Source organism: Schistocerca americana, chromosome 1 (genome assembly GCF_021461395.2).
Source record: "Schistocerca americana isolate TAMUIC-IGC-003095 chromosome 1, iqSchAmer2.1, whole genome shotgun sequence".
NCBI lineage: Eukaryota > Metazoa > Arthropoda > Insecta > Orthoptera > Acrididae > Schistocerca > Schistocerca americana.
Window position 1 is genome coordinate 139,126,720 of NC_060119.1, and position 24,271 is coordinate 139,150,990.

The 24,271-nt window shown below is 39.9% G+C and overlaps 1 protein-coding gene across 2 annotated transcripts in view; it reads right to left on the reverse strand.

Moving 5' to 3' along the window:
* Positions 1–3,581: 3,581 nt before the first annotated feature.
* The window catches only part of LOC124550909 (1,5-anhydro-D-fructose reductase-like), a 73,562-nt gene continuing 52,872 nt past the window's right edge, over positions 3,582–24,271 (reverse strand). Inside the window, exons 6-8 of one of the 2 annotated variants that reach the window (XM_047125711.1) lie at positions 13,656–13,753; positions 4,811–4,957; positions 3,582–3,757 (exon numbers count right to left, since the gene is read on the reverse strand). In XM_047125711.1, coding sequence (XP_046981667.1) covers positions 4,825–4,957; positions 13,656–13,753 — 231 coding nt within the window. In that variant the 3' untranslated portion in view covers positions 3,582–3,757; positions 4,811–4,824. The remainder of the gene's footprint in view (positions 3,758–4,810; positions 4,958–13,655; positions 13,754–24,271) is intronic. The other variant, XM_047125703.1, reaches the window with a different exon arrangement.

Genomic DNA, 24,271 nt, shown 5'->3' on the forward strand with positions numbered 1-24,271 from the left:
GATGTCCTGGGAAAATGAATGGTCCAATAAAGTGTGTGTTGATTATACTACACCACACAGTTATGCTAAATTGGTGCTGGAAATTGTGTTGCACTGTTGCATGTGGGTTTGCTTCAGACCATACATGCTCGTTATGTAAACTGTTTATATCATCTCGAGTAAACTGCACCTCATCAGTAAATAAAATGTATTTGTGTAACTGCCAATTAGTATTTAACCAGTTGCACACCTCCAAGTGAAGGATGGATCTCCTGGATGTAAGTGATGCACTATCTGTTTATGGTAAGAATACAGATTATTGTACTTTAGTGTACGCCATGTCTTAGATTGTGAAATGTCTAATCGTTGAGAGATACGTTGTGTACTGGGACCTGGGCAACATTGAACAGCACCCATAATATCCACATCATCGTCTTAATGTATTGAGAGCTCGTGCTGATTATGAATGATAGGTAGAGAGTCTGTCTCCTGTAACATTTGAAATACTCCTTTATTGGTTCATGCATTTGGAACCCTCTGAGTTGGATAAAGTACGTGGCATTTGTTAATTGCAGTTGTAGCATTACCATCACATTTGCCATAAATAAACACCATATTGGCATATTCTTCTGTCGTAAATTTGAAAGGCATCCCTATTTCATAAATAATATACAAACTACAACTATGTGGTTTCACTTAAATACACTGTTGTTATTGTGTTCTTTAACTGAACAATACAAAAAACTAACTCATTTCAAGGTTAGGAAATGATTGAAATAACTCACTAATGGTTGCTAACAATGACAAAAAATGTTTCTACATTCATAATGGAAAGTAAACAAATTTACTTGTATAATAATATTTGCTTCTCTGGTGTTCTGGAAAACTACTGCAGATACACATCTGGGACATGTTTTGTAAGATTTACCTGATCAATAACAACAAAATAAATGGAAATCATGCTTTACTTTAACCTTGTACAATTTTGCGATGCCTTCATATTAGCGAAGTTGCTAAATTTTAGGCAAAATATTTTATTAGCCATAACTCCATTAACTAAACATTTGCAGACCTATGTTTATAGGAACTTTTTTCTTTGGTTTTCCTTGTAGAATAGCATATTAAAATATTTGCATATCTTTGTGAATCACCCTGTATATGCAACACAGCCCAACTCCGATGCAGGCATACAAGCACTCGCATACATGCAAAGGATCAGTGAGGAATTTGTGCCTTTCTGATGTGTATGCAGTAAATGCAGAAACATGAAGTTGATGACATTGTTACCAAATGCATCCATACAGGACCAATGTGCTGTTATTCTTTTCTTGGCCAAAAGTCTAAGACCAATAGACAGTCACTGGAGAATGAAGAATGGGTGTGGAGCAGCTTGTATGTCAAAAAACACCACTGTGGGATGGCGCATGACGTGGGATGCTACTGATTCATGATAACACATGTTCCCACATTGCAAATGTTGTAATGCAGAAGTCATACCAACTCAAGCAGGCAATATTCAAGCACCTGCCCTCCAGTCGTGATCTCTCCCTATGTGATTATCAACACCTTTGGTCCCTTAAAAAGGGCCTTGGAGGGCTGATGATTCATGTCAGACGAGGATGTGCAGCAGGCAGTAACAGACTTTGTTACACAGCAAAACAAGGTGTTCTGCCAAAATGGTATCCTCAATCTGATGCATTGGTGGGATGATTGCCTCAATGCTCATGGCAACGATTCTGGACTGCACGGCCTTCAAACAGAAACTTTTTGATCACCCTTTATGTGGAATTTACATCTTTGGTGTTATTTAATAACTGAAGCCTGTGTATTACTTTTCCAGATGGCAAAGTTCTCACTATTTAATTGTTTGTTTATTTTGCTATCATTGTGTTAAGCCAGTAAATACTCCATTTAAATTCAGATTCAAAGAAATAAACTCTCATACCGATGACAATATTTGATCATAATATTTCTCTTTGCATTTTGAAGCTTTATAACAAGCTGGTGGCTATTATTTTCACATCTTTTTATTCTAACTGGTCAAAGTCCCTGATAACCATTACACACAAACCTTTGAGGAACCACATTTATTAACAGTGGTAATCATAGTGCCTTTAGCAATGAAAAGGTTGTGACAGAATTCATCAGCTTTTACCCAAAAGGCTGATTGAGTACTGTCATATGCACACTGCATATTTCACATAGTCACTTCAGAAGTGGGCCGACCAAGAGCTTTTATGAATGATTGCTTACATTATCAAACCAAATGTCTAACTGTGCTGACATCCTTTGCAGCAACACCAAAATATTCTTCAGCCTTTCATGAATGTGAGTTGGGGTTTCACCTTAAACATGCAGGAAAGCTATCACTGCTAACTGTCTAATAAACATGTGCTGTGGTAGTACATCTAGGGGGAAAAAAACCATCTTTCATCTTTTCCTTATGATCAGGTGAGAGATGTTTGTGTAAAAACGTTATTCAGGAAGTTAGTATTTAGAGAACTTCCTACTGAGCACACTTTGTGTTGACATACGTACAGAGAGGATGAAAGAAGCATGGGCACAGGGCATCATCAAAGTGCAAAAGTGATCAAGCATCTCCATCTGCTGTGAAAGGGTCACTTATGCTTTGGTATCATTGCTTGATGAAGTTTTGGAAGGCAGAGAGAAAGAGGCATTGCCTACAATGTCAATGCCCAGAAACAATCAAACAAAGCAGAAGAGAAATGTCACTCTCTTCTGTGATGTTATGTGATTCACTTTGAAAATGTTGATCTAGTTAATATGAGATGTGCTTTGTATATAAATGTTTCACTAGAGCAACAAAATATAGAAGAATTCTTTAAAAGGCAGTTATGTCATTTTGCAGCTTGAATATTATACTGCTCTCTTACAGCTCTCTATTCTGTGCAAATAGAAACAAAGTCACATGGCGAGAGTTGGTGGCACTGCATAACAAGTCCACAGCATCAAGAAACTATGAGAAGGCAACTCTAAGAAAATAGTCAAGGTAAACGTTTATGGGAAGCATCACGGGACAGATCGTTGAAATGTAACAGCTAACTGCTAACACACATGCCAATGTCACCCATCTCTTCTCAAGATGCCAGCATGTTATTGCTGCTGTGTAGAAACATTTATAAATTCCTTCATGATATCTTTAATGCAGTATACTGGCCACTTTTAAAGCTTGAAAGTCTAAGTATAACATTTTAAAATACATCAGCAACCAAGAAACTCCTGTAAACAAAGCACCATTCTGTGATAAGATGCTGTGTTATTTGCAAAGAGAATCATTATCAGGACTGATTAGAAAGAGTCAACAATTTTTCCTTGAACTGTTGGAGGTGGATCTCTGAACAACTCTTTTTTCTGGTACACTACATGACTTGCCAGATCTAAGAGCAAGAACATGGGTCATGAAGAGAGAGAGCCATTCACTTCTGACTGTGTGCGGCAGTCAACGTGTTAAATTATCGCTTTTACATGAGAGACTGTACTCTGTTTTGTGTAATGTTTCATCAATGAAGAGTGTTATGAAGGTGAAGTGTTCAGTTATACTGCACATAACTTTGACAAGGAGATAGGTTTAAAACACTAAATAATTTCTGTACATTTATTTAATGCATCAGAAGAATCATTTATATCTCATTCATTTCTCAACAATTTTTATGCCATCTGTATATTTCTTGATTTATCTAATCATATAAATACCCTGAGAGAGCGTTCTCGAATGCCTGTCCTGTTATGATCCACTGTGATGAGCTGAAACATAGAACTGAAGTTCTTCATTCAAACATTTGCAAAGTATTCACAATTTTTATCAATTCTACTTGCATCATTTCATTCAAAAGTTACATATTTGCTAACTTATTACTCACAGAGTGATTATCAAAATCGTTTAAATTGAGGGGCATGAAAGGGAAGCAGTGGTTGGGAAGCGAGTGAGACAGGGTTGTAGCCTCTCCCTGATGTTATTCAATCTGTATATTGAGCAAGCACTGAAGGAAACAAAAGAAAAATTCGGAGTAGGTATTAAAATCCATGGAGAAGATATAAAACCTTGAGGTTCGCCGATGACATTGTAATTCTGTCAGAGACAGCAAAGGACTTGGAAGAGCAGTTGAACGGAATGGATAGCATCTTGAAAGGAGGATATAAGATGAACATCAACAAAAGCAAAACGAGGATAATGGAATGTAGTCGAATTAGGTCGGGAGATGCTGAGGGTATTAGATTAGGAAATGAGACACTTAAAGTAGTAAAGGAGTTTTGCTATTTGGGGAGCAAAATAACTGATGATGGTCGAAGTAGAGAGGATATAAAATGTAGACTGGCAATGGCAAGGAAAGCGTTTCTGAAGAAGATAAATTTGTTAACGTCGAGTCATTTCCGAAAGTATTTGTATGGAGTGTAGCCATGTATGGAAGTGAAACATGGACGATAAATAGTTTGAACAAGAAGAGAATAAAAGCTTTCGAAATGTGGTGCTACAGAAGAATGCTGAAGATTAGATGGGTAGATCACATAACTAATGAGGAGATATTGAATAGGATTGGGGAGAAGAGAAGTTTGTGGCACAACTTGACTAGAAGAAGGGATCGATTGGTAGGACATGAGTTCACCAATTTAGCATTGGAGGGCAGTGTGGAGGGTAAAAATCGTAGAGGGAGACCAAGAGATGAATACACCAAGCAGATTCAGAAGGATGTAGGTTGCAGTAGGTACTGGAAGATGAAGAAGCTTGCACAGGATAGAGTAGCATGGAGAGCTGCATCAAACCAGTCTCAGGACTGAAGACCACAACAACAACAATATTTTTTCTACTTACTTGTACTAAATTTCTCAAACATTTTGCACACAGAGGGCATTAAGTGGCTTAGCCACCTGTTTTTCTTCTGATGAGAAAACATTGTTGACAGCATTATGAATATCTTTCTTTGTTCCCTTGAAGGGATACTCAGGATGGTTTTCAACCCTGAAATTGCACAGACTTATTAGAATTAGATCATAACATACAATGTTCATTGTTTAATGATTATAAATAATGAAAGGATTTAAAGTATCATCTTACCATACAGTTGAGATACTTAGTAGTCAATAAGCATACTGATAACATTGCTAATCTTTTGGGCAGGTCCTTCTTCAGAGCTAAGTAGTTAAGAATAAACATACACATACACTGATACATTAACAGTTGATTCAATAAGTTCATACCATTATATCTGGTGAACTGATTTTCAGTTCTTAACACAGCCACAGTAGAACCTTGTATATGATTATAATGTCCTGAGCAGCTATAATGTACTGCACTTCATCTGGGGTGTGGCATTAGTGAGTTAGTTAGTTACTTGTTTCGTAGATCAAGTTCATGATAAATGTTATGATGTGGAATGTTTCAACAGAACAAACATAAAACACCTTGTTTGTAATAAAAAGAAGGACAAGACAGATTGTGATCATTGTTTAGAGACTGGCAGATAGTGCCACATCTACAAAATGATTACACTTTCAACTCTAAAGGACCAACATTCACTGTGCCACAAAATGTTCATGTTAGTATAGCACCAGGTTGTGAATCCAAGCATTCAGATATTGCAGCATGGAGTTTTGCAGGTCTCAGATGCAGTCCTGTGATAATACAGCCCATGCTGCTCACACCTGAGCATGCAGTTGCTCCAGATTGAGGAATGGAGATGGAGTCCTGATGACATGCTTCATGTAATCCCCCATTTTGCGATTGAGGGGAGAGTTGGCGAAGTGAATGGTAATGGAAGAGTTTCCACAGCTGCAAAGATATGCTCAGGAAGTGGCAGAAATATGAGGACAAGCATTGTCCTGTTCAAATAGAGCATGGGGGTGGGTGTTCACGAACAGCAAAGCCACCATTTGCAGGACCCCATCCATATACCGTCTGGCTGTCATGGAGCCCTTTAGGAACACTAATGGTGTAAAGCGAGCAACATGGGATGCACTATCGCAGGATTACACTTGAGATCTCTATTACTCTATGCTGTGATGTCTGCACACTTGGATTTACAACCACAGGGGCCTGACACCATACTAACATGAACAGGCACCATACGATATTGCTTCACATGCCATTGCATTAAGCTGGCAGGACCTGTGATGAGAGACCACTCTTCGTGGCGCACCCCCACTGCACCTCCAGATAAAGACCTGCCTCTGAGGCATAAATGGGACTTCTCACTAAAGATGAACTGCTGTCAACCTGCAGGGGCCCATGCCCATTGTTGCTGACGACAGGTGTGTGTGTGTGTGTGTGTGTGTGTGTGTGTGTGTGTGTGTGTGTGTGTGTGCGCGCGGGTGGGTGGGGATGGGGGAATGTTAGGTGTGCTCAACGATGAGTTTATCAGCACCCACAATGAAATTTTTAGGAAGGAATTCGGTTGAAATGGAGAAAATGTCAGGAAAGAAATAAAAAGTAATCTGAAATAAAATCGTACTCACTCTCTCCCAATTGACCGGTGAATACCCACACAACTACACTAGCTCACATCATGAAATTGTTCAGATGTTCTAAAACTGTTATGTGAATTGAAACAAGACAAGAGGAAAGCTACAATAAATACCCAGGACTATGTGACGGGTGATCACTAAGAAGAAGCACGGATGAGCCAACCACCCCAATAACACCTTAAAAACATCACCTTGAAATTTTAAGGAACAAGTGAAACAGTTCACAAAGTTTTCAAAATTTTAACATATTCATTTGATAGTCAGATAAAGTAGGGGTCAAATCTGTTGACAAATGAATTGCCCCCTTTGGTCTGGAAATAAAACACAGACTAATAAAAGGTGGCATCCTGAGATCTATACATGAAGAGCACCACACATTGGAGGGTTCTCTCACCAGAGCTAGAAGCCACACATCATACAGCTGTGGCCTATGTGAAGGTGAATGAGGAGGACCTAATCCTACCTGCATGAGAGGAAGAAGGTACAGCAGGACAGCATTGTGAACTTATAAGATGCAGCTTACTGTTGTCATTTACAAGTCACTATTCTTCCCATTGACGCATGACTCTGCAAGGTCATAACATGTAACAGCATCACACACTGAAGTATCTGAAGACACGACATGCCTCCTTGGCTGCTACATCCACTTTTTCATTCCCCATAGTACCCATGTGCCCTGGTACCCAGCAGAAAGTCAGCTTCTTCCCCAGTCTGGTGACATCCTGGACTACTTTATCTGCTGGGTACAGGTGTTGCAGAGGGTGAAGGGCACTCAGAGAATCTGAACAGACAAGGAATTTAGCACTCGAACCACGCTTCTTCTCCTCCAGCGCCTGCAAGATCATGCATAATTCTGCATAGCAGATAGTAAAGACTTGAGACAGTTGGATCTTGAAGACATGATCAGGGAAAACAACAGAGCAACAAATGGAGTCCCATGTTTAGAGCCATCCATAAATGCAGCAACATAGTTATGGTGCTCAGCTAAAATGACATAAAATAATGTATTAAAAAATATGCAGGAATGCAACCACGTCACTACCCCAGTAAATCTAAAATTATTCTGGGCCTCTGCAGCTATCAGTGTCGTGACACGAGTCAAGTAGGGCACAACATTAGGGGAGTGTGTGTGACAGGCATCATAAGAATCAGCATGCAGCAAACCCTACTTCATGCAACCACCTACCAATGGTACTAGTGCTTATGGGATGTTGCATAGAAGGCAGGACAGAACACTGAATAGCCCCCACCATAACTGTGGGATCTGTTTGCATGTGGTACACAATCTGTTGGTCCTGCCTGCTTGTAGTGCACATTGGATGTCCAGATACTACACGTTATGTGTGCGTTGCCACCAACAACAGCCAGTGGTGGTGTCTGTACGATTGGCATAGCACACAACACAACAATAGGAATACTCAGCCTCTGCAGACCCACTATACAGCCTATGTTAAACTCTTCTAGCTGGACAATCAGCCGTTGAATGTGTCGCCTGGGCACAGTGCATGTTCAGATGACGCAATAGTGATGCTACCAGCTGTCCTACGGGCTGGCATGGCTGTTTTGGGGCTGACAGATCATTGATTTTTAACCTCATGAATTATAAATCACTTGACAGAGCTGGAAGTTCGAGAGAATTTTATTGACATATATTTCTGCAAAAGCATGTACATGTATACTGTGAGTTAATCACGCATTTCACAAGTGACTAAGAATGTTACAAGGTATAAAACTTTGCTTCCACCATTTGCCGATAGGTGGCGACAATGGTAAGTAGCGGTTGAAAGAAACGGATTGCAGACATCAGGCAATTTGCTTGGATCTTGGTCAACATAACCTCATTCAAACATTAGTCAATTTGTCTCTGCATTATAAAGTTGTTCTTGATTGAAAATGTTAGTTTACAAGCCTAATTCTCGACATTTGCAGGAGGTGTTACTGTTTTGTTTCAGTTGAAAAAAAGAGCGGCTGAGTCTCATTGAATGCTCTCAAGTACATATGGTAAGGATGCTATTAGTGAAAGAACGTGTCATGGGTGGTTTCAATGCTTCAAGAACGGTGATTTTAATGTCATAGAACAGCATAGTGGTGGAAGAGAGAATGTTTTCGAAGATGCAGTATTGGTAACATTGCTGAGTGAAGACTCGCAGCAAACTCAAGAAGACTGGCATGATTAGTGGCAGTGACACAGCAAGCCATTTCAAAACGTCTCAAGGCTATGGGCATTATTCAGAAAGAAGGAACTTGGATCCCGTGTGAGCTGAAACCAAGAGACGTTTGTGTGTTTGTGAGCAGTTGCTTCAGAGGCAAAACTGGAAGGGATTTCTGCATCGCTTTTTGATGGGGACGAAAAATGGGTTCATTAAGATAACCCTAAACGCAAAAAATCATGGGGATATCCTGTCCATGCTTCTACGTTGATGGCGAAACTGAATATTCATGGTTCCAAGATCATGCCCTGCATTTGGTGGGACCAGTTCGGCATCGTGTACTATGAGGTGTTAAAACCAAGTGAAACAATCACAGGTGCTCGTTATTGAACACAATTAATGGATTTGAGCAGAGCATTAAGCAATACAGCGAGAGGCACAATAAAGTAATTTTGCAGCACAACAACACTCGACCCCACGTTGCAAAAGAGGTCAAAACGTACTTGGAAATGGTGAAAATGGGAAGTCCTACCCCACCTGCCATATTCTTCAGACATTGCTCCCTCTGGGTATCACCTGTTTAGATCAATGGTGCATGGCCTGGCTGACCAACACTTTCGATCTCATGAAGAAGTCACAAATTGGATGGATTTGTGGATTGCTTCAAAAGATGAACAATTTTTTCGACACGGGATTTGTACACTGCCCGAAAGATGGGAGAAAGTAGTGGCCAGCAATGGAAAATACTTTGAATGATACTTGTGTAACAAATTTGTTCCATTAAAGTCTCAAATGTTGAAAAAAAAAATGGTGGAATCAAAGTTGTACACCCTGTACATATTATAGAGCCATAACTTTTTAGTGTCTTATTGGAAATTTTGTCCTCCCTACACAAACTTTGTTTTTGGAATGATTATGATCTCCCTTTTTTCAAATGGGGATGTGAGAATGTGAGGTTAATTTTTAATTCACTGAATGTCTGCTGCATTGCTTCATCAGTGCACTGTTTTATAGACTCTTCTGGGCTATTTGCACCAATTTTCTCACCTATTTTTAAAAAGTAATTATAAAAAATATCTGCTACACATGAATCTCCCTTTACAATGTTACCACTCTCTTTAAAAGAAATATTACTTCTCTGTCTCACTTTTAACAGTACTCGATATTAATTTTATTACTTGAACTGTCAATTTCTCACAAGGTGTGCATACTCCTGGACGTTTTTCTGCAATTTTCGTAATACATTACGGTACTGTATATAATAAGTAAGTATTTCTGCGTGATTAGTTGTTCTGAATATTTTGTGCATGTCATTTTTTTTCCTCGTGAAGAGACTGTTATGTTCGTAGCAATCCTAGGTTTCTCCAGTGACTTGCCATCAATGCATTTAATTACCTCCTTGGGAAAACTACTTTCAAAAATGGGTACCAACTTTTTAAGAAATATGTTTAATTTAGAGTTAGCATTAGACTCAGTGTAAACTTACTCCAGTCAGAATTCTTAAGCTTTCTTTAAAAATCTTCTATAGTTCAGCCCTTAATCAGCCTCTCTGATTTCTTAGGGTATTTCTGAACTACAAACAGAGCTATCTGATTATGATCTGACAATCTGTTTACTACCAGCTAGGCATGTGTCACTTTAAATCCTACTTGTTGAATTAATACATTATCTACATTGAAGTACCAAAGAAACTGGTATAGGCATGCGTATTCATATACAGAGATACATAAACAGGCAGAATACAGCACTGCGGTCGGCAACACCTATATAAGACAACAAGCATCTGGTGCAATTGTTAGGTCTGTTACTGCTGCTACAATGGCAGGTTATCAACATTTAAGTGAGGTTGAATGTGGTGTTCTAGTCGGCAAGTGAGCGATGGGATATAGCATCACCAAGATAGTGATGAAGTGGGAATTTTCACAAATGATCATTTCACGAGTGTACCATGAATATCCTGCAAGAACAGGACTTATGATGAGTGAAGAGAATCATTCAATGTGACAGAAGTGCAACCCTTCTACAAATTGCTACAGATTTCAATGCTGGGCCATCAACAAGTTTCAGTGTGTGAACCTTTCAATGAAACATCATTGATATGGGCTTTTGGAGCCGAATGCCCTCTCGTGTACCCTTATTCCGCCTCAGTTACACTATGTCAGCGATTGCTGTGCAAACAAGTTCTCCATGTACGCGTACACCACCATTACTCTACCACGCAAACATAGAGGTTACACTCGTCTGGTGTGAGACGTTCCCTGGGGGGGGGGGTCCACTGGGGGCCAAACCGCACAATAACCCTGGGTTCTGTGTGGGGCAGCGGACAGCAGAGGGGTGAAGTGGACTGCGGCAGTCGTCGTGGGGTTGTGGACCACTGCGGCTGCGGTGGGGACGGAGCCTCTCCGTTGTTTCTAGGTCCCCGGTTAACATACCCTTGATGACCGCACGACACAAAGCTTTATGCCTTGCCTGGGCCTGTCAACACCAGCATTGGACTGTTGATGACTGGAAACATGATGTCAGGTCAGATGAGTCTCATTTCAAATTGTATGGAGTGGATGGACGTGTACAGATACAGACAAACCTCATGAATCCATGGACCCTGCACGTCAGCAGGGAACCATTCAAATTAATGGAGGCTCTGTAACAGTGTGGGGATTGTGCAGCTGGAGTCAAATGGGACACCTAATGTGTCCAGACACAACTCTGAGAGGCAGGGGCCTTACACAATATTATGCAGGTGTACCAGTTTCTTTTGCTCTTCAGCATATAACGACAGTAGTGAGTCTTGAGCAACTTGCCTAAGGTAATTTATGACTGCTATCAAATCTATAAGTGGCTAGAAGTACCTGGTTACTTTTCCTCTCAGATTCCTTCAAAAATCACCCCAAATTAACACCCCCCCCCCCTTCTGTCTGACACATTGTGTTGGATGGAGTGGGTGAGCGGAGAAAGAAGGTGAGAAGAATCAGAAAGGGTTGGAGGGAAAGGTGGCTGATGGCTGAAGGGGATGGCAGGTGGGTGTGGCGTAGAGGAATAAAGTGAATGATGAGACTATGGGAGCAGCGAGCTCAGCACAGAGTAAGTAGGAGTTGGATGTGGCAGGCAATGAAGTGAAGGAGTGGACTGAGAGGGGAAGATAGAACAGAGGAAGATGAAGACTTTGTAGAGGAGAGTATGAGTGTAGAATATGTGAAGCATGTTGCATGGGAACAGTGTTGGATGATGGTGTGGGACAAGAGCCAGAAGAATTTGAAGCCAGGTGGTTTGCAGGATTGATGGATATGTCAGAAGGACAATTCCCATTTATGTAATGTAGAGAAGCTGGTACTGGAGGGCTTAGATCCAGTCTCCAGATAATAGGTTGTGAATCAAACATTGAAGTTAAGCGTTATGTGCTCAGCACCATATTCACCACTGGATGGTCGCTGATGGCCAATTTGGCTGTGGTCATTCACAATCCATGCTATCTGCCCCCCCCCCCCCCCCCTCTTTCCCAAAAGAAGTTGCTCTGTACTGCATGGATAGTAATTCTCCTTACAACACGTGCTTCAGTGCCACCATCCTGTTGGCCTCAGTCTCTGTAGCCCCACTCACATGTCCTCTTCCAGCCTGTCTACATGACACTCCCATACCCACTCCACACATTCTATGCTCTCACACTCCTCTGTTTTATTTCCCCCTCTTGATCTACTCCTCCACCTCATCACTTTATCACGGGCCACACACAACTCACCATACTCGAACCAAGTAGAGCTTATAGATGCCACATTACTATTCCATACCCTTATGCTTTTCTCTCCTAGTAGTCAGCCACCCTTCCCTCCATCATGCTCAAAGCCTCTTTTCTCCCACCGCCCATTCCACCTGACACAACATGTCACCCAGATGAGCTACAGTCCCAATAAAGGGTGACCAGTGTACCCCTTTACACATGCAATTACTGCATTGTAATTTTAATAACACCTACACTTATTTGCCCAAAAGTCTGTATGCACATCACCATTATCCCTATACAGCTTGATACATCTCCATGTCCTCACCACTTTAACAGCTAAGCCCATTTTCATGTGGAGATGCAATGAGCTCCTGCTAATTCCAAGTTCTGGAACACTCTTTCTGGTCAACTTGCAAGGTGAATGCTTCACTGACACACCAACTTCAGCACATTTCCCTTTGAGTTGATGGATGACTGGAGTGGGAAGCATCCAAATCACTTCCTAGGCAAAAATATTTATTCTCCCACATCATCAAAGTCCTGTGACCTTGTGGCTCTTCACCAAACTGTTCACAAAACCTGTCAATTTTTGTCATACTTCTGTTCATGGACCCATGCGCTTGTTACTATGTGCCTTTCCAAAAGTGAAGTCACTGCTATCTGCGATTGTTCTTACCAAATACAGAAAGGTGAACAATGAACTAATCAGTGCACAGACTTTATTCTCCTCCCTGGGAAGTTGTGTAGCATTTATGCAGCAATTACGTTATAAATTACTTGAGAACCACTGTTGCCATAACGGTGATCAGAATGAGCAGTTCAAATCTTAAATATATTACTATCTCATCACATCAGATACTTTTAGTTCAGGTGAAAAAGGACTGTCGGGCCATGTTTTACATTGTAGTCAGTCGGAATGAAGTAGCTGTCAATGTGTATTTTGTAATAATAAGCTCTGAAAAATAACACTGTCCAAAAGTTTAGCAATGTTTTGTTTGTGTGGCTGTTGGCTGTTCCATGCCTCCGGTTCTATAGCTCATTACTAGCCTGAATGGTCCCATGGTTATTGTACTACCACAGTGTTTCATAGTTTCTATCTTGAGGAAGAACACTTCGAAATGGGGAACAACTTTCCAGATAAATATCATCAAAGAGATAAACAACTTTTATAGATGACACTGATAACTAGAATTAATGATACTGTCTATACTCTATTTAGGCTTAAAAGGCTACATGCTAGCATAAAAGCTGCTGCCTCTTTACATACAGGCTGTGACACTGCGTGATATTTGAAAAAGTTTTCACAATCAGGTAGCGTAAAGACATACCCTTTGAAGAAGCCAAAATCCAAAATACGTCCTTGTTCTCCATGGTCCAAGTTGTTTAATATTTCCATCTCCTCTGGTGTTAATTCAAAATCGAATATCTGCAAAGGATAATATAACAACAAGCTTTTGTTTAAGTAGGTAAAGTATAGCAATGTAAGTATATATTTCAAGATAAACAGAAAAACAAAGCAGAGAAGATAAAAGTACAGTTAGTGATTACTGGTTGATATTAGAACATTTTTTCCTGAGCAAATATATTTTGAAAACTGTAGATACACTTCAGATAGTCTAGTTGATGGATTTTTTCACTTTACAGGACTGAAAATGCTGGTATAATGCCTGACACCAAATTTAGTAAAGCTTACAATCATTAAAGTTTCTATTAATGTTCCACACCAAAAAAACAACAGTCAGTGACTGAAACAGACTTTAAATGACAAAATTCTGTTAATTAGGGAAAGAATAGATTGCTGCACACCATGTAGAGGAGAAGTTGAGTTGTGGACAGGCACAACAAAAGGACTGCTATACATTTTAGCTCTCAGTCAAAAGGCCTTCTTCTGAAGTAGAAAGCACACACACATTCATACAACTACAACTCACACATGTGTGACCACTGCCTCTGGCCACAGCAGCCTGTGTCTGGAGCACTGAAGCCATCAAAATAAAAGGTGATTCATGTTTTGTATAGCTACCTTTCAATGAACTACTTATATTTTGCAAAAATGTGAGATTCACTAAAGTGTAGTAATGTGCATACTTTTTTACAATTATTGTCAGCAAACCATTATGAGATACAGTTTTAGAAACCACAAATGGCAATTGAATAATGACTGCCTGAATCTAAGACAACAGAATCATTAAATAAGAGATTCATCATGTGCAAGCGACGCAGAACATTTTGATGTATTAGAGAAGTTTATTGTGGTGGTATAATACTCACCAACTGATGTCCACCATTCACTATCAAACACATTGATTATGCATTTTATGAACTTTGCATGTACCAGACCAAGCTGAATCAATAAACAGTACACAAACCAGTCAATTAGCCTGGGGAAGTTGCTGGCACATAACCTACGCAGTATCACAGTACAACTGCAGGCAGACTGCTTATGCATACAGACTGACCTACTGGGGACTACATGGCACTGGCTTTGTGAGATACAACTTCTTGCTAACTTTTGTGCCAGTTTATTCTAGGACAGGATCTGACAGGTGACTGTAACAGCTGAGAGAGGTGCAGTGGATATCAAAGACAGAATCAGTTTCAATGACGGTACCAGCTCATGTAGATGTAACTAACAGATTTGTTCATAACAGGGAAAATATCAGTCCAATGTGGAGAACAGGACTGGCTGCCTTGATTAATAACTTGTACAAGAACATGAATAACAAATTTGAAAGCTTAAACAATGATTTAAACAAGAGGTCTGAGGCACTGAATGAACAGTTTGAATATCTGAACCATGTGATTAAAGTGTTCAGAGGAAACAAATTTTAATGATGCTGACAACAAGCAAGAAGATGTGAACGGAGTGTTTCCTACAGTCATAAGAATAACAGAGAAGAAATTTAAACTATTGAGTTTCTAATATCAAAAGACAAAGGGAAGCAGCTGCATCCAGCTTCATAAAATTAAAGCAAATAATGGATATTAATGATGTGAGAAAAGACAAATTGTTTAACAAGGACCATGTCTTTCAACAACAAATAAAGAAACTGGAAAAAGTTGCAGAGTTGTCACTGGACAACACAGCGTTACGAAGATGATGGTAGCTGAATCAACACCCATTTCCATTGGGCTTGATGAAGATGCACTACACAACTAAGTCCAAGATCTAATGACAGGATGAGGATACATATTTTTGTGATACGAGAACTTTCAATCATGGTGGGCAAGAGGAATACACCATATGGGGCTGTAGAACAATAGAAACTTCAGGTTGGAATATCAACAATGCAAGGAAAAGACAGATTGCTACTTACCATAAAGATGACACATTAAGTTGCACACAAGCACAATTAAAAGATACTTACCTTTAGCTTTTGGCCACAGCCTTCATAAGAAGAAGGAAGAGAAGCACACACACACATTCATTCATGCAAGCAAGCACACGTCAAGCACATATGACTGTCATCTCTGGCAGCTTGGACGAGAATGTAACTATCACATAGAATAGACTGCTTCTTCCATTCCACATGACTGTTGTATTCTGGCCCAAGGTGCTGGAGGTGGCAGTCATATGTGCATGAGGTCTGCTGGCTTGTGTGAATGAATGTGTGTGTGTTTCACTTTCTTTTCTGACAAATGCTTTGGCTGAAATCTAATGCCTAAGGGTCTTTTCACTGTGCCTGTATCCAACTTAACATGTCATCTTTATGCTAAGTAGCAATCTATCTTCTCTTTACGTTTTAGATATATACATAATTCTCTAAACTATTTACTGATGAGAGAGAATAAGCGTCAAGGAAATGGGAGCATGTAGCTTATCATGGTGAGTCGACAGCCTGAATACTAAGCTATTAGAATTTACACTGTAATGCAGGTATTGACCACTCTAGAGCAGAAAAAGTAAATGATCTTAGTGCCACAATTGGGTAATTAATCATTTTTCCTTTCACAGCAATCTGTGCACTAATACCAATGTAAAGTTATATGATCTGAGCAAAACTCGTGATGCCAACATGCCGCCACTATGTTCAGAGGTAACTGCACACCAAATAGATCAAATGCCACAGCAATACTTTAAGACTCCATCTGAAATCTGTGTCTCACTGTAATGTGGATTTGTTCTTTCAGTTTAATATTCAACTTGGATTCGTATTTAGTGAAACTGATGTCCAAGCTTTCAGTTTAACAGGCAGTGGGAAGGACAAATGGAATAGGAAGCTGGATCATGAGTTATGAGTCTGTGGGGAGTCCTACACTACTCAATAAAAACCTGTAACAAGAAAGCAGCAAAGCATGCACCAACAAATGAGGTTAACATAAATTTATGTGACATCAGATCACATTTCAATTAAAAATGTCATAAATACTGCCAGGCCATCTCAAACCTAATCTCTGGGTAGGACAAAGTTTTTCTGACTTTGACAGTGCTACAGAACAATTCGTAGACACTTAGAGGCTTGCTATTAGCCATGATTCATGACTGAATCACTAAAGAAGATACAAGAGGCATTTATTACAAGAAAAGCCATAGTGACATCCTTCAGAAGGAGAAGCAGTTTATTCTGAACTGAGGAATCACTGTCCATCAAGAGCAATAAGCATGCTCGCCTTCTGAAGTAACTTTGAGTGAAATGAAGAAAAAGGACATTCACTTTATTTTTGAATTTTTAGGAATGAACACTAGAGTTTTATAACAGCATTATAAGTGCCTAATAACTTTTATGGACTTCACAACTCAACAAGATCACAAAATCTTTTTATGACTTTCAAAAATTGTAAAGTAATTGGATCTAAGTTTTTCAAAATTGTTACTTTACATGAAAATATCCATCATTCTCAACAGTTAACAAAAGAATAAATAAGGATCTTGTTTACACAGCTTTCTCCATTCTCTGGAAAAAAAAAAAAAGGTTTTTGGTATCTAGATAAATCAGGTTTTTCCACTCTGCATTTACTCTCAGGTACCTCAATGAAAAAAAAAAAGCTTGTGGGAAACAAATGAGTTGGACTTGTACTGAAAGGGCAAGGAGGTGATAAGATAATAAAAGTTATTCTTCACATGTTTTAAACTGCACATGATAAAAGACAAGAAAGATATGATAAAGACTTGTTTCAAGAAAGTAGATGCAGCTCCTTCATCTTTTGCCAAGTGTCATTCCATGTGAAATCAACCAATAAAAAAAATAAATTTTAATCTTAATGATATAGAATTTTGTAATACTCCCTTTTTCAGAAAAGTTCCAGGAAAGGTCTTTTTTATTTCTGAGTTTGCAATACTAAAAAGGAACAAATGTTGTTCCTATGTTACCTTCTATTGGGGGTGGGGGAGTCCTGAGGTGCAGATCAATACCAGGGGCTTCTCATTCAAGGAAATTGAAGGACTACTCAATGATTGCAAAGCTTCAATAGGAGGGGTTATAATCAATGCTCATCATAGCGAAGAGGATTTGACAACGCAAACTGAATATGAAGGTCCTCCATCACTGTCACACAGAGGGCCACTGACAAGATCTAAATCTAGTATGATGTAGTTGGTTCCTATTTCTCCAGGAGAGGGGAGAAATGGCATGTGTTGTGCTGCATGTATAGTGGAGTACTTGTTGGCATCACCACATGGTGTGCTACGGGTAGCCAGTTCAGATCTTATTACCAGCAAATAATTGTTACTCAGTATTTCTCATTTCTAGAAAATTCTCAAAATTTCTTGTACTTGCAGTGCTTGCATATCCTGGAATATTTGATATTTGTATAAACAGCACCACTCTCCATTCAGGAGGCGGCTCTGTTCTGTCTACATGTCAGTGTTTTTAATAAATGTGCTTTCAACACTAACAGGTGTTGTACTTCATTGATGACTCTGGTTTTGGATTTGGACTTGATTGTATATATAATGTGACAATATTACTCTTGCTACTTATCAAAAGTAATTATTATTGTAACATAAATTCTTAGAAGGTGACTACTGACTTAATTAATTTGCGTGTGGTTGTATGGTAATTTATTAATGCTTTCCATTCATAAACGGGATTATTGACTGGATACAGTATACAGTAATTGATATATTTTATGTGGAGAGATTCTTACAATTTTTACGATGATAATTTTGACAGATCTGAGAGTGTACAGCCTACAGATTCTGAATGCTTAAAAATCACTCTTGTTGTTGTGATCTTCAGCCCAAAGACTGGTTTGATGCAGCTTTCCACACTGCTCTATCCTGTGCAAGCCTTCTTCATCTCCAAATAACTACTGCAAACTCCATCTTTCTGAATCTGCTTGCTGTACTTATCTCTTGGTATTTACCTCTTGGTCTCCCTCTACGATTTTTACCTCTCACTTTTCCTTCCAGCACTACAATGATGATTCCTTGGTGTCTCAGAATGTGTCCTATCAAATGATCCCTTCTTTTGGTCAAGTGTGCCACAAATTTCTTGCCTCTCCAATTCTATTTAGTACTTCCTCCTCATTAGTTATGTGATCGATCAATAATATTCAACACTCTTCTGTAGCACCACATTTTGAAAGATTCTATTCTCTTTTTATCTAAACTGTTTTTTATTGTCCATGTTTCACTATTAAACATGCTATCAGGTGAAAAATGAGTATAAACAGAGGTCACGAAAGTATATTACAAGGCAGATGCAAAGTTGCTTGGGTGTACATACTCAGACATACAAAGAGGCACTGATGCAGCCTGTGGATAGCCAGTTTTGTAATACTAAATTTCAGTAGGGAAGAGATAAAGCTGGCTTCATGAATAAAAATAGCACAGCTGACCATTTGAAAGTCATGAATGAAATTATACAGAATGTTGCAGTGAGTAGGAATTACCATTTTGCCTAGATTCAAAATGTTGCCTGAAAAAGCTATTCACTCAGTCCCAACACAATCTGTAGTAACAGACCTTGAGAAAAAAAGGTATGATACAACTTATATTCGCATACTGAATAATGTAGAGGCCTATATCAATACAATAACTTCCACTAGAATTCATAGGGAAACTAAAAAACTGAAAATGGAAATGCTGTACTAATGAATTTTTTAAATGCTCTCCTAATTAATTTTGCAAATCCGTAGTAAGTAATTTGTAAAAACTGTCAATGGAGATAACTTTTATAATTTAAGTCACGAACTGATAGTTTTAAAAAGTCAACATTTTTATCTTTGCTTTGGGATCAATTCCTTGATCATACAGTAATAATAGACTTTGTGAAAGAAGCCTAAAAAGGTGTTTTGTTTAATTGCTACAATATACAATGTTTCACCAAGAACTTACTATTGAATCAATTAAAATGGAAAGAGGAGTTAGGTAAGGGTATTCTGTATCACTAAAAGTATTCTTGGCAGTCCTAGAGGAAGTTTCTAGATCCTTAAAGTGGAAAAACAAAGAAAGAAAATTTCTAATGAAATACAGACCATTAATGGGAAAACTATTCAAAACTGAGGGTTGCTCATGAAGCAATGGGACAGGGAACAGATGCGTGTGGAAGTTTTAATTATATCTACACAATAAAAATGTAATGAAGTTAAGCAGGACAAGCAGCCAGTGACTGAATTGTAGGTGGGCCAAGGAAGTTCTTTGCTGTATTCCAATGGACTAAGATGAGACAAAGCACTGTATGCCAAATGACTATAGAAGAAAACTATTGAAATGAATGGGTCTTTTAATTATATAAAGTTTGTAGCGATGGAAAGAAATTCAGACTTAAAAGTGGCAAAACCCCCACCACCAACTTCATTGGAAAGAGCTCCAGAAGTGTGATATTTTGTTGATAACATGGCTTTGCTGGAACTGCTAAACATAAATTAAATCTTTTCTATGACAAATCTCTGCAGAAACTGTGCAGAGTTTATTTTTTTTAACTACTAGTCTTATATGGGAACCAAAAGACTTTTTTTTGACAAAGTGACAAGTATTTGTTAAATTTTGCTAAGTTTTGTACTAAAAGCAGGAAGAGTAGGGTTCAAAGCCCTGGCAATGACACATTCAGTAGAGGCAGAAGGATTTTACTGGAAAAAGTTTTGGGTCTCGACCAGATGGTTCTTGGCAACATATGAATACTGATTTTGCTGCTACTTTCAGGTCCATTATCATCGACATATACACCAAATTCTTTTTGTCATACCAATATACTCAACTGCCAGTGCTAACATTGTCAAAGTACTCATTTCCTCCTTCTGCTTAGAAGGTTTGTCATAGACAATTGTTTCAGAAAATGGTCCTCAATTGTCATCATCAGAATTTTAACAATTCTGCCAACAAAATGGGATATGAGATATACAAATGGCACCATTGTCTCTTCAATAAAACGGTGAAGCGAAACATTCTGTTCACACATTCAAGGCTCAGACATACAAATGTTGTGCTTTCCATTTGAGGGAAAATGCTTTGTTGTTGTTTCTGAACACCTATGCTTGCTCATGACAATTTGCCAGCATAAATCTTACATAGCCATCACCACTGCACTCTGTTGCATCTCTTTCACCCTTGCCATTCTGTTTCAGATCCTAACTTCATAATGAAGTTCCATACGAAAGACAAAGTTTTCTTTTGTATACGCAAAAAAACTTCGCAACTGGGAATCTGGCACTCAGACATCTGGTTGTGCTCATTATACCTTCATGATATGGTTGGCACCTGTTGATGGCACAAAGACCAACTTTGTTTCCATGATTATTATAGTGATCCTGCTGTAGATTTTCCTTTTTCAGACATGCTGCCTGCAACCTAGCCTGCTGCTCCGAGCAGCCCTTGCTGGTGCCTTAGGTATGGGTGCATGAGTCTTCCAATGGCTCTGCCATGGAGGTCAACATCTGCGCAACTCTACAGCCACTGTCACCACACCCATCATCATTTGCAGTAACAGCAGTAGTGGACACAAAGTTTTCTATCATGTGAATAAAAAGCCTCACAGCTGAGAATATGGCGTTGTCACTCATACATCTGGCCACACTTATACCACTCATGATATTCCTGGCACCCGTCAATGGTACAAAATCCAATTCATTTCTGTGATTATTGTGATCCTGTTATAGATTTTCATTTTTCATTTTTCAGACACACTGCCTGCATTCCCTACTGGATAGGGAATGAGAGGGGAAGAAATGGAGTGGCAATAGTGGTCAGAGAGGGTCTGCAGGAGGAGGTGGAAGGTATCAATGATCGAATGATAAAAGCCAGAGTACGAGTGAAAGGAAAAAACATTGAAATCATCCAAGCATATGCCCCACAGGTGGGGTGTACAAAAAAGGAGAAGGAGGAATTTGAAGATGACATGCAAAAGCAGCTAAATGGAGGTAATCAGATTATAATAGGGGATCTCAATGCACATGTTGGCACAGACAGGAAAGGATTCGAGGAGATAATGGGACCAGAGGGCTGGGGGAACCGAAATAGAGAAGGAAAATTGTTGCTGGAATTCTGCAAGAGGAATGGGCTGACGATCGCTAATTCCTGGTACAAGAAGAGAAGTAGTCACAAAATAACTTGGTACAGTGGGGACTGGTCCCAAACTTCAGTAGTAGACTATGTACTAGTGGATAGGCAGATGATGAGCAGCCTCACAGATGTTAAGGTCATTCCATCTGAGGCCTTAGACAGTGACCATCGGCAGTTGGTAGCCACCCTGAGAGAGAAAAAAGATAGGAGGGCAACAGATATACAGGAGAAAAGGTTGAAGACATGGATGCTGAAAGAGGATGAACGGAGGACCCAGTACCAGACACTGATCAGGAAGAAGCTGCCAAAGGAAGATCAGAGAACAGTGGAAGAAGAATGGGGGGATTTTAAGAGGGCCCTAGTTGAGGCAGCTGAGACTGTGTGCGGAAGAACTAGCACAAAGAGGAGAAGTAAGGAAACCCCATGGTGGAACAACATATGTAAAGAGGCAGTACTTCGAAAGAACAAAGCCTTCAGAGAATGGTTCCAGACCCGAACAGAGGAAGCTAGGGTAAAATATAAGGAAAGCAAGAAAGCGGCACAGACCATAGTAAGGGCGGAGAAGAAGAAGTGGATGGAAAAATGGACAAGAATGTTAGAAGAGGACAGTGAAGGGAACAAAAAAGTACTTTACACCATGGTAAGAAATAAGAGGAACGACAGAAGCGAGTGCCTGAGGATCATGGATAATAATGGAAGAGTTGTGGAGGAAATGCATGAGCTCAAAAAGATTTGGAAGGAGTACTTTGAAGATCTGTTGAATGCCGCCAAGCGGGTAACTAACAGTGATGGAGAGCCTAAGGCAGCAGACGATGATAATAGTGGGGAAATTGATGATCTAACTTGGAATGAAGTGGAAGAAGCCATAAAGAGGATGAAAGGGGGCAAGGCACCAGGTTGGGACGAAGTAACAGTGGATATGATACGAGCAGCAGTAGAAGTAGGAACCCAGTGGCTATACAGAGTGCTGAGGGTGGTGTGGAAGGAGAACAGAATTCCTGAGGATTGGAAGAAAGGAATTATAGTCCCGATCTTCAAGAAAGGGGATAAAAGGAGATGTGAGAACTACAGAGGAATCACCCTGCTATGCCACTGTGGAAAAATCTATGAAAAGATCCTGGGGAAGAGAATAAGAAGCAGTATTGAAAGTAGACTGCAAGAGGAGCAGTACGGTTTCAGACCGGGAAGATCAACAACGGACCTCATATTTGCGGTAAGGCAACTGCAGGAAAGGCACTCTGAGTACGGGAAGGACTTAATCATGGCCTTTTTAGATATTGAGAAGGCGTATGACAGTATCTGTAGGGACAAGCTCTGGGATGTGCTGAACGCAAAAGGGATAGATGAAGAGACAACACGAAAAGTCAGAAAAATGTATGAGGGAAGTGAGAGTTGTGTGAAAGTGGGGAGGGAACGTACTGCATGGTTCAAGCTGGAAAATGGGCTGCGACAGGGAAGTGCACTTTCGCCTTTATTGTTTATTATTGTTATGGATGAAATCCTACAGCAAGTGTCAGATGCAATTGGAGATCATAAAATGAAAGCAGTGCTTTTTGCCGATGACCTGATGTTATGGGGAAATTGCGAGAAGGAGGTGCAAGAGCAGTTAGATGCATGGGAGGCAATGGCAGCACAATATGGAATGCATTTCTCTGCAAAGAAAAGTGAAATAATTGTCACTACAAGGAAGACGAATAGGCCAAATGTGGATATAACTTGCGGAGGGGAAAAACTACAAGTGGTAGAGAACTTCAAGTACCTGGGAAGCGTGATTGAAAGTAAGGGGGGAAACGCAATGGAAATAAATGAAAGGTGCAGAAAAGCAGGGCAGTTCTACAAATGCATTAGGGGGCTTATTTGGAGCAAGGAGGTGCCACAGAAGTCCAAGGGAATTATATACCGAACCTACTTTGTCCCCATATTGGCATACGGAAGTGAGACATGGGTAATGCACAAAAGCAACAAAAGTAGAATACAGGCTAGTGAAATGAAGTTCCAGAGGAGCAGGTTGGGTGTAACAAGACGAGACAGATTGCGAAATGTGTATGTGAGAGAAAGACTAAAGGAGGAACCAGTACAGGACAGGATAGAAAAATCAAGACTGCAGTGGTATGGACACATGAAGAGAATGGATGAGGGAAGAATTCCAAAGAGGATGTTTGATCTGCAACTGGAGGGGAAGAGGCCCAGAGGAAGACCAAGAGATAGATGGGTGAAGGGAGTGAAGGAATGTGTGACGAGAAGAGGAGAGAACTGGACGAAGGTGGAAGAGGGGGAATGGTGGAAAGACAGAACACGATGGAGAGGCTTGTGTTCCCGACAGACCCAGCCAGTGGCTGGAAACTGTCCAAGATTATGTATGTACTGCCTGCAACCTGTCCTGCTGCTCCAAGCAGCCCTTGCTATTGTCTGATCCCGGATGCATGGTGTCCCAATGGCTCTGCATGGAGGTCAACCTCTTCGCACCTTCACGGCCATTGCCACTGCACCCATTGCCATTTG